This window comes from Cydia strobilella, chromosome 27, assembly GCF_947568885.1.
Source record: "Cydia strobilella chromosome 27, ilCydStro3.1, whole genome shotgun sequence".
Lineage (NCBI taxonomy): Eukaryota > Metazoa > Arthropoda > Insecta > Lepidoptera > Tortricidae > Cydia > Cydia strobilella.
The window spans coordinates 1,942,803-1,954,605 of NC_086067.1; the positions used below are offsets into that span (position 1 = coordinate 1,942,803).

The following is an 11,803-nucleotide window of genomic DNA, read 5'->3' on the forward strand; positions in this document are numbered from 1 at the left end:
TGAACATTTATGGCCACTAACACTCGCCAAAGTTTTTACCAGAAAATATTAACGGATGGGCTAGCATAGCATTTTTATCGCTTATGTCAACGCTTCATATCAGCGATAAGCTGATCGTGTGTGATTATATTTTCGGTTGTTTCTAAACGCATATGTTATGTCACTGTCAGTGTCAGCACTGTCAACTGTCAGTCTGTCAAACAACGAAAACAACCTCGAAACGTATATCTTCGCAGCTCTTTAAAATGTAAAAAATATGTTAAGATTGTGTTATTTATAGTATTAAATAGTGAACAAAAATATCAAAATGTCTCACACACAACTGCTTACCGTCACAACCCGGCTATGTTGGTTAAACAGCATGAAATACGAGTGTAAATATTTACGTAATGCAACCAAAGTTTTAGTAAGATGTAAAGGCACAAATGCTGCTAGAAAGAAGACTGCGAGCTCTGTGTACCGCACTATGAACATATTTGACAGAGAGGCGAAGATTCTGCAAAGGGAGCGGTCAGCGCAGAGGGAAGATTATCATTTGGCAGAATATATAAAAGAAGAGGTTGGATGGCGTACGGCTGATAGAATATTGGATATTAAGAGGCTATTTAAAAATGCTGTGGAGCTTGGTAAGTGAAGATACTTCCTAAAACAACTCATAAACAGTATGAAGTCTTCATGAAGGTTATCAGAAGACATTTTGTTAGTTAAGGGTCTGGTAAGCTCGGTTCTCCATACAAACGTAGTTCCGCTCTCATTTTATAACTACTAGCTATATTGCTCTGAAACTTTGTACTTACAATAGGATAAGGTATATCTATGTCTGTAATTAGTTTATGTAGCTTCAGATACCATAGTTAAAAAAATACAGCAAATTTAAGTTTTTATACAAAACTTGAGTTTGCTCTATTTCGTTTGTTTTATAAACTGGAGCTATATAAACTAATTTCAGACCTAGATATACCTCATGTCATTGTATGTACAAAGTTTCATTATAATCCAACACATAGTTTTAAAATGAGAGTGGAACTATGTTTGTATGGTAAGGTGCAATTCGGCCGAGCTCGCCGAGGACTCTTAAATCAAGGTTTACCTTGTGCTTACTTTGATGTCTCTGATAGTTGAAATGTTTTAATACTCTAAATATGCATAAATTGTCATTACCTTGCAGACCTGGAAACCATGAAAAAAAATAGTAAAAGTATTTTTACAACCTAACTATTTCATACTCTTCAAAGCTTGAAATGTAGTGATAAATAATCATGTCCCAAGCTGGTAAAATGGGGGATAAAGTAAGGGAGTACCTACAGAGTGGAGGAAGTAGCAGCAGCCCAATGACTCCTATGCAGAAGAAGTGTTGGGCCAAACTAGTGTTTCCTTATTATTAATGCATTTCCGACATATGTTGTTAATGTTGTTGTTCTAAGGCACCCCAGAGGTGCAGAGGGCCTTCAGAAGCTCGCGTCACGCCTTCCTATCTTCAGCTACCTTATATCTTCTTCTTTGTCTTTGCCTTTAACCCATTATTTGGGGTCGGCTCTCATTCTCATGTGCCAGGACCGTCTGTCCTGGGTTGTCTGTGGATTTAATTGGGCTCGTTCTAAATCCTTTGACACGGTGGACCACCAAGTAGCAGGCCGGCGCCCTGGTCCCCTTTTGGTTTTCTGAAGGGCCAGCGCCTTTTTCACGACATGGTCTTCACCACGCCTCATAAAAAAATAAAAAAATAAAATAACCTTTATTTCTACTATTACATTTACATAATAATTTAATCACATTTACAGGTTAGGTAATAGTAGTCGCCTCCGTGGCGTAGGCCTCCCCCAAGCTCTTCCACAGTGCTCTGTCACGAGCCTTACTCATCCAATCTAAACCCGTTATTTCGGTGAAGACATCCCTCCATCTCTTCCTCGGGTGTCCTTGACCTCTGTTCCCTTCGTACGGGTACCATTCCACCAAACGCTTCGTCCACCTGTTCTCCATACGGCATATGTGCCCTGCCCATTGCCATTTTAATTTTCTCATTTTGGTTTTTACATCTACCACTTTTGTTGTTTTTCTTATTTTGTGGTTGTTTACCCTGTCTGCTATCTTTATCCCGAGCATACTTCTTTCACCACGCCTCATAATATGTCCATAAATCCAATACCACCTCAGCCTATGTTCGGAGAGCTTTAAAAAAAAAAATACAAATACAAATAGTTTATTATCATAAAAGTTGTTTACATGTGTATCGATATATCCATCAGACTCCAAACTAGGCTGAGCCTGTATCTTGGAAGTCTGCGAGAGCGATTGACAATTATGTCCACGTTATTAAACATATCTTAATACTAAAAGTAATTACTACAATACAAGCTAAAGAATACAGAAACTAAACTAAAAGATCTAAACATGATATTCAAGTTTGGGTGTGAGCGTGTGTTTGTGTGGGTGGTGGTGAGTGTGCCAAAAAGGAGTGTGTGCATGTTTGCAGGTTTGTATTATGTGGGAAGGTTAAGCCTTCGTTGTCAGTTTTTCCGTCTCAGCATAAGATAAAGTATTCAACCATCTTGTCACTTTAACTTTGACATTGTGAACCGACAATGATTTTATATCTAGAGCCCTACAAATATTTTACCTTACATATCGCCGCTATACTTACTCAACCTCGTATTTGCAACACTCATTTGATGACAAAAACATCCGTATTCCGAATAAAAGAAAAGCGACATTTCCATCAAATGAATGTTGCAGATATAAGGTTGAGTAAGTATAGCGACGATATGGTCTTGCAATAATACAACACTCTTATTCTAGGCGCAGGCCGCGGCTATGTCTCCAGACACCTTCTACCAGATTCTGTAGAGAAAGTCACACTCTGTGATACATCACAAACACACCTTGACAAAGCTATCATTGGGGATGGAGTGCAGTTTGAGAAGCGGGTCATGGATGAGGAGAAAATTGATGTAAGTTTTTATAGCATAACATCTACCATCTACCTAATTCTGTACAAGCAACAAAGTTATCATTGGCAGGCCGCCTCGATGATGAGCCATGTGAACATTAAATAATTTCACGGTTTAGACTCACTTGTTTTAGTCACTCGCGCGACATGTTTCGGAAATTATTTAATGTTAGTATGTCTCACAACAGTTTAAATTCGATGAGGCATGTGCGCGGCTCCACGAACACCATGCTACAAACACTGGCCGAGAGGTGGGACTCCCCGACACTGCGGTGATGGATTGAGCTCCATTCCACAGTGGGGAAATTTGTAAATGCATTTATTTATTAAAATTGTAATTATATTTTATTTTAATTTATTTCATAAAACTTGTAATTTTATTGTATATTATTAATAATTTATTTCTTGTGCACTACCATATTTAATTTTAATTTAATATTAGGTTTTTTATTTTAAAGCCTGACCAGTTATATATGATCATTGCCAAGAGGGCGCTGTTGTTCTCATGTATGGAGTGACAGTTCAGTATAGTATGAAAAAATTAGTGCCATTAAAATTCCGCAACATGGCGCGTGATCATATATTACTGGTCAGGCTTTAATTGCATATGGAATTTTTATTCTGAAATAAATTATTTGAATTTTGAACTGAATTTGAATTGAGGATGGGGTGCAGTTTAAAAAACGGGTGATAATCATGCCTTATTCAGCTTATCTTTATGTTTGTTTCAGTTGCCCGAGGACAGCATGGACCTGGTAGTGTCTTCGCTGTGTCTGCACTGGGTCAATGACTTACCTGGCACTTTTGACAAAATTATGAATGTGCTGAAACCTGATGGTGTAAGTACTTGCTTAGTTTAACCGCTCAACTCCCGCTTCCCATGGCCCTTTATAAGAAAGAAAGAAAGAAGAAAGAAAATAAATTTATTCAGGACGCTTACAGTATTGCTTAAATGTAATACACTTTTATTAATATAAAACATAAACGTCACTGAAAAGGTCTCCCCTCAGCTTGATGTCAAGTTACCTTTCAGGTATCTTGACGCTGGTCTTCCGTGGAGACCTGTCCAAGCGATCGCGTCACCACGTAAACTTAACTAACATTAGGCAAGGGATATATATTTCCCACCTGATTTTGAACTTTATTTCAAAGTGATAGCCCATATGCTTTATAAAAGGTTAACCTCTTGTTTGTGTATAGCAAAGATAGCTATAACTCCGTACTAGATGGAGACAAAATTTACTATGACAGTACCACTCTATCCCATTATATCCTCTTTGGTTTGAATAACCTTCGCAACTCGATGTTAATGTTTAGTTTAGCACCAGCGATCTAGTTTTTATTTATTCCGCAGGCATTCCTAGCATCTCTATTCGGTGGTGACACCCTCATGGAGCTCCGACAGTCCCTCCAACTAGCAGACACGGAGAGATTGGGAGGCATGGCTCCACACATCTCCCCATTCGTACGAGTGCGGGACATAGGCGGGCTTTTGAATGCGTAAGTTAAATTCAAATATTTAGATTTTTATTCTAGACAGTTTCTAGACTATTTATCAGTACGGTTTTTACTCACTATTATTACACTACTCATTATTATTATTACTTGCGGGGACATAGTGAGTGCAGTGTGCTTGACTTCGTTCGATACAGCCGCCCTACCAGACCTTCACTTGACGACTCCATCTGCGGACTGCCCCGCGCCCCCCGCCCCCGCCCCCGCCCCATCAGCGCGTGCGCAACGAGCGATGAGGCGGGCGGCGCGGGCAGTGCACGACGTACAACCGCCGCGGACACGAGCGCCTGAGGATGGATTCCCAAAGAATCCGAAACATGTCGCCAAAAGCGACTAAAAATAATAGTGAGTAAAAACCGTACTGATAAATATTTTGAAATATGTCTCACGTTAGTTTAAGTGCGATTAGTTTCTAGACTAGTATTTTTTTAGGGTTCCGTACCCAAAGGCTAAAAACGGGACCCTATTACTAAAACTCCACTGTCCGTCTGTCTGTCACCAGGCTGTATCTCATGAACCGTGTAAGCTAGACAGCTTAAATTTTCACAGATGATGTATTTCTGTTGCCGCTATAACAACAAATACTGAAAAGTACGGAACCCTCGGTGGGCGAGTACGACACACTTGTCCGGTGTTTTTTTAAATACAATTTTGGTGTTTGACGATCCTTTTGTGAAATTCTTATTATTAAATTTGACATATCTATGTTTCATATTTATGTTTGTATTCAATGTTTTTAAAAACAATAAAACTTCATCAATGCATTGCTGTGATATTTAGATTAAGGTAATATTTTGTAACACTTGACTATTTATAAGTAACTTTTGACATGTAAAACTATGTTTCATAAAGTAATAACCCTAGCACCTAAATGGTCGCTCGCATATCTCTGGAGTTGCAGGCGTCCATGGGCTACGGTGACTGCTTTACCATCAGGCGGGCTGTATGCTTATTAAACATGAATAACGGGTGACTCACGTATTTTAAGTCGAAAAACGCTCGACATGTTTCACTCCGTACCGAGTAGCATCATCAGGAGCTTGCGTCGACGGTAACGGACCGGCGCAGACTGCGGGCCGCAGCCCTCCGCGCCCGATGACTCGGCGCGGGCGCCGGTGCCGGCAGGGGGGGCGAGAAACTACGCTCGGTACGGAGTGAAACATGTCGAGCGTTTTTCGACTTAAAATACGTGAGTGACCCGTTATTAATATGTTTAATATGGGCCGTATGCTTGTTTGCCACCGACGTGGTATATAAAAAAAGGAATAAATGAATGAATAGATAAAGGAAGGCGGTTAAAAACGAGCGTATTTCAGGAGCGGCTACACTTTACAAACCGTCGACGTGGACACGATCACAGTGTGGTACCCGAGCGCGTGGCACGCGATGAAAGACCTGCGCGCGCTGGGCGAGGCGAACGCGGCGTTTAACCGCCCGCTGCGGTTGAACCGCGACGTGCAGTTCGCCGCCGCGGCGATTTACGAAGAGATGTATGGGAAGGTGAGTGTGATCGTAGTTCCCACATACCTCTTACCAAAGATAGATATAACTCCGTAATAGATGGATACAGTCTAAGGAAAAAACGTGCCTCGAAAATCAAGAAAATTTTATTCTCGTTCAGAGGGCGCTACTAGTTTTGGCCTACAGTCGTATAGATGGCGTTGACGGTTTCGTTTGTTATTTAACAATTTTAACGCATATCAGTGAAAGAACATGGGTCAAAATCATAAAAATAATTAATGCAAATAAAAAAAATCATTTATCTATATTTAAATACATTCTATCGTATTTTTATAATCTTCATTTTAAAGTGTGTCGACAGATGGCAGTGAATTTACTGGGGTTACAAAATTTACTATGACAGTACCGCTCTAGTATAAGTTACTCTATGCTCTTACCTACTGAAGTGGTTACCATACTATTAAGGTCGGGTGAAGCCCGATGCTCATTTAGGAATTAGGAGCATTCCACGGGCTGTTTCGTACAAACGCATTTTATTTCGTATAATAGAACTTTTTTGTCGGCGTATAAAGCCGACGATTATTATTTTGGTCTTATTTTTGACCATTTGTTACAGAAAACTCCTATACCTGCACATTTTCAGAAAACTCGCGTTTGTACGGGACAATGGTAGGCAATTTCATGGAATGCCCCTATAGGTGCTTAGGCTCTCTTCTTAATGCTAAAGTCGGGTGAAGCCTGACATTCGGAGCGTCCTTCGCGCGCTCTCACGTAGCTACTAAGACGCTCTTAATATTAACGTCGGGTGGAACCCGATATCCGGAGCATGCTTCGCGTGCTCCTAAGGCGCCTTTTTTACTTCAAGGTCGGGTGGAGCTGTCGAAAAGTGAAAATAGTCAAGCAAAATAAAATAAAAAAACTTTTGATTTCAGGACTTACCCGAGCACAAATCCCACGGAGTACCCGTGACCTTCGAGATCGTGAACCTCCTCGGTTGGAAGCCTTCTCCCAACCAGCCGCAGCCTTTACCCCGCGGTTCCGGACAGCTCTCCCTTAAGGACCTCCACCGCATCGACGAAATTGTGAAGGATGTGAAGACTGTTGAACTTAGTGATGATGATAAGAAATAAATTGTTCAATGTGTTCAATTAGTTTAATTTTAAGGGCCACCCCACACTAGCGTCTTGTCCATCGGCGTCTAGTCAGCGCTATGGTAAATGGCGTCGCTGCGCAGTTGCGCCAACGTTGCGCTGAGCACCAGCCATAGAGTTGGCTAGACGATGACGCTCGGCAGACGCTCGTGCGAGGTGGCTCTAAGAATGAACCTTTTTACCTCCATTATCTAAAGCGCCCTCCACACTCGTGCGCGAATCGCGGCGCGAAACCGCGAACGCGAGTGTGGAGTCTAGTTCGCTAATCAGCGAAATCGACTCCACACTCGCGTTCGCGGCTTCGCGCCGCTTAGTCTGGAGCGGGTTTTAAGATGAGGTGTGTGTGAAGGAAAATCGTGCCCAGAATTTGACAGCTGAAGAAAATGAGACAGTTTTTTGACAAACTATACTGCACCAGAATTAATCCTTTTTCAAACATTCCATAACAGGCCACTAAACGTCTGTTAAAAGAAACTACCTTTGACAAAAACATGTCATCCGTCATATTTGGCTAGATATCAAAATTTTAGTGTAAATTACACAGGATAAAAATGTAAAATGTAGAAAAAAACTGAAAATGCCGTAAGTATTTTACACAGTTCACTTATTCCTATACTAGTTTGTTTCAAAATGATTTAGTTTAGGTTTCTAAGGGTAGAGTAGTTTGACCATGTTGTTTTCATGCAGAGTAATTCGTAATTATTTAATGTTAGTGAGACATACTAACATTAAATAATTTCACGGTTTAGACACTTCTTTCTCAAGCACGTGTATTGCGTACTCGGTCGTCGTGAACGCTGCTCGCACTATTAGTGCTTTAGAAAGGAGACCTAGGCTCTCCGAAACATGTCGCGCGCGTGACTAAAACATGTGTCTAAACCGTGAAATTATTTAATGTTAGTATAGTATGTCTCACAACAGTTTAAATTCGAGTACTTCCTACTTTACGTTAACCAAGAGCGTCGCCAACTGATGCGCTAGGATAGGGGGGGGGCATACATTTTACAAATTTTATTCTCTAGGGGGGGGGCCTTGGCGACGCCGCCTGTCACCCACCCCAACTATTACTATTTAAACTACTCTTATTACTAATCTTATGCTAAACACCTCTTAAGAATCTACCCCTAAAATTTGGCCATGTGATCGTCTAGATAGTAGTTAGAACCCCTTGAAGTGTACCGCGGAACCCTAGATTCTTTAATGAGTATCGACTAAATTTTGGACTCCGGTATTATTCTATTATTACCTATATTTTAAGGAATATTTATATTTATGGTACTGAAGATATATTAATATGAAACTAAAGGAATATTTTAATAGTTACAGTAGTAGAAATAGTAGATTGTGTAGCTAGGAGGGAAATTGACATATTTACGGTGAGGCCGCACATCGAATCCTGAACGAAGCGAATGATTCCATAATTGAAAACTGAGCGTAGCGAAGCAATCTAAAATAGTATTCCGAGCGTAGTGATGAAATTAATATTACAATTTTGTTAAATCTATTCGTGTAATGTAAATGCTGTTAAAGGCTTACTACATATAACGTTATTTAGGTAATTGCAGCATATATGGTTAATATGAGGTTAAAAATGTTATTGGAAAAATGAGTTTAAAAATGTTTTTGGTGAAGTCCCGCTACGCCTATTAAGCCTTCGGGATAACATACGAAGCAGCACTCCCAGGATAAGCCCATTTACACCCTAGCTTTTTAGGAAAAGTTATAATTATACTATCACCTTCTAAACGATGTGTGAGTTCACACGTACTGCTTCGCATGCTCGATGCGGGTCAGAAGGCCTTATCCCGTTTTAAAACATCATTCGGGTCACCTATCCTAACATTGTAGCCAGACGGGCTAAGACCAACGCTTCGCAACCTAAGCATTCCTAGATGATCTGATGAAAGAAGCGCCAAGTATCATCAGTCAATCAAAATTACTTCTTTTTTTTTATGTTCAAAAGCTAGGGATACTAATCCCTTTTCCCAATTCCCAGAACTAAAAGTATAGACTAAATTTCTAGTCTTTTAGATGTATAAACGAAGCACTAATGTTATTTGCTATATTTTATGAGACTGAAATATCAAGTTGAGCATTATTCCACTCAATTTTCCCATTGGACTGCTCTTGCCTGCCAAGGGGTCCCTAAAACAAACCATTCTTCTATCTCAGAACGATCTGTATGCCTAAACCCATCTTGATATTTTAAGAATTTATTTTGTAAATACCTTAGAAACCTGATTGCAAAACTTAGTACCTCGTCTTTACTCCAAAAAACAGAAATTTAATAGATAAAAATAAAGATTTCATAGGAATTTTATTTATTTTCCCCAGATAAATTAAAAGTTAGAAAGATTTAGGCAAAAGAATCCTTTACCTTTTAAATACACATATTTTAGGTTAATGAAGCCATATTTTTAAGTCTTTAAAAGAAGAATTTATATCAACCATATCAGAGTTAGACCAAGCATAAAAGAGACCCTACACACAAATACCTACAGACAAATAGTGTATGACTCTACCCTATTTATAATCCTACCCTCTGGCCCTACTCTATGTACACCCAAAGCACAGATCGCACTTACCATTGACCTAGTGCCTTGGAATATACACAAGTGTATCCCTACTAGAAGCTGGAAAGTTCGGTAGACCAAACCGAGATTAGCAAAACTAATGGTCCGTGTATTTGACTCCCCCTCCTATGCTCGCAAGCCAAAGAATTAGGAGGTAAGTCGCCCTATTCCGTGTCTATCAGTGGATCGGAACCCTTTGCACACACCAGCACCAACCACATGAGAAGTCCTGCCGCAACTAAGACTAAGTATATAATAATAATCACGACAGAATCCTTCCCCGCAATCAGCACTAGCATGGGCCAGAGCTCCGAAATATATAAATATATTTAATAGGGGACCAGATCCCAATTACTGCCGACTTTAGTGAGCTCAGATTACTCCGAATGGCACGCACGTGATGCCCTCACTTCCATCTAACAGCTGGGCTTTGAGACCTGGGAGATAGTTCATCTCTTATGTTGGTAAAGAAGAGATGCCAGGCCCTCTCAAGCCTGGAACTAAAAGACTCCTAACCACCCATCACCTTTAACACCGCCAGGCGTGATGAATGTTTAGTTGGACAAACTGTCAGTCCAAGCAATGATCTGGCTTCAAAAATAGCAAAAGACCCCATAGAAAAAAAAACACTAAAATAACTAAGAGTAATTTTACTAGTATAAATTTCTCACAAAACAAACTAAATAAAGAAGTGAAATTCCCTTAGGCACCATTATCCAAGCTTAACATTACGAAAATTACTTCTCGCAAAATCAAACCTAGACACAATTTCAAGTACCTGCTATGCAACGATATTGTCCCTGCATAACGTGGCGGCACTTAGAACAATACAGTGTAGAAAATTTCACTTCACGGCACTCAACACTACACACAACACATCGGTAAAGAATCTCCACTATAGTCCAAGTTTAGCGTTACGACGATATTGTCCCCGTAAAACCAAACACAGACCAATTCCAAGTCCTTGCTATGCAACGATATTGTCCCTGCATAACGTGGCGGCACTCGGAACAACTCAGTATCGAAAACTTTACAATAAAATAAAACCCATACATAGCAGCAAAGAATCTCCACAATAGTCTAGGTTCAGCGTTACGACGATATTGTCCCCGTAAAACCAAACGCAGACACAAATTCTAAGTTTTAATTTACCAAGATAATTCCAAGTAAAAACAAACACAGAAAAAGTAGCAGAGAAACTTCGCTTACCAGTACGAAAATTACGCCCAAAAGCCAGAGTCACGACTAGTCCGATGGTTGAAGAATGAATGAATCCCCCCGTGCCCGCTCCGGCCTTTTATACCTTTTAGTAGCGACAGGCGACTTGCGACAGGCGACAGGCGACAAGCGACCAGCGACCGGCGACTGACGACAAGCGACCGACGACTGGCGACATAACAATAGGATATTGACGACAAGCGACCAGCGACCGGCGACAGGAGACCAGCGACCAGCGACAAGCGACCGGCGACAAGCGACCGGCGACATAACAATAGGATACTGACGACAAGCGACCAGCGACCGGCGACAAGCGACAAGCGACCGGCGACTGGCGACAAACGACCGGCGACATAACAATAGGATACTGACGACAAGCGACCAGCGACCGGCGACAAGCGACAAGCGACCGGCGACTGGCGACAAACGACCGGCGACATAACAATAGGATACTGACGACAAGCGACAGGCGACCGGCGACAGGCGACAGGCGACAAGAGACAAGCGACAGGCGACCAGCGACAGGCGACCGACGACAAGCGACAGGCGACCAGCGACAGGCGACAGGCGACCAGCGACAGGCGACCAGCGACAGGCGACCGGCGACAAGAGACAAGCGACAGGCGACAAGAGACAGGCGACAGGCGACAAGAGACAGGCGACAATAGACAGGCGACCAGGCGACAAGAGACAGGCGACCAGCGACAGGCGACAGGCGACAAGAGACAAGCGACAGGCGACAAGAGACAGGCGACCAGCGACAGGCGACAGGCGACAGGCGACAAGAGACAGGCGACCAGCGACAGGCGACAAGAGACAGGCGACAGGCGACAAGAGACAGGCGACCAGCGACAGGCGACAGGCGACAAGAGACAGGCGACCAGCGACAGGCGACCGACGACAAGCGACAGGCGACCGGCGACAGGCGACCGGCGACA

The 11,803-nt window shown here is 41.8% G+C and overlaps 1 protein-coding gene across 1 annotated transcript; it reads left to right on the forward strand.

Annotated features, from left to right (window-relative positions):
- The first annotated feature begins 203 nt into the window (after positions 1 to 203).
- LOC134753654 (arginine-hydroxylase NDUFAF5, mitochondrial) lies at positions 204 to 7,065 on the forward strand. Its single transcript, XM_063689596.1, has 6 exons — positions 204 to 626; positions 2,797 to 2,948; positions 3,679 to 3,786; positions 4,302 to 4,447; positions 5,779 to 5,962; positions 6,856 to 7,065. The coding sequence occupies exons 1-6, from the start codon at positions 308 to 310 to the stop codon at positions 7,051 to 7,053; spliced, it is 1,107 nt and encodes a 368-aa protein (XP_063545666.1). The 5' UTR covers positions 204 to 307; the 3' UTR covers positions 7,054 to 7,065.
- Positions 7,066 to 11,803: the final 4,738 nt, after the last annotated feature.

Bases quoted from the DNA above. Each gene is read 5' to 3' on its own strand.
- LOC134753654 (XM_063689596.1), top strand. From the start codon at position 308: ATGTCTCACACACAACTGCTTACCGTCACAACCCGGCTATGTTGGTTA. The intron at 2,949-3,678 runs GTAAGTTTTTAT...TGTTTGTTTCAG, and splicing joins TGGATGAGGAGAAAATTGAT to TTGCCCGAGGACAGCATGGA. The intron at 5,963-6,855 runs GTGAGTGTGATC...TTTTGATTTCAG, and splicing joins ACGAAGAGATGTATGGGAAG to GACTTACCCGAGCACAAATC.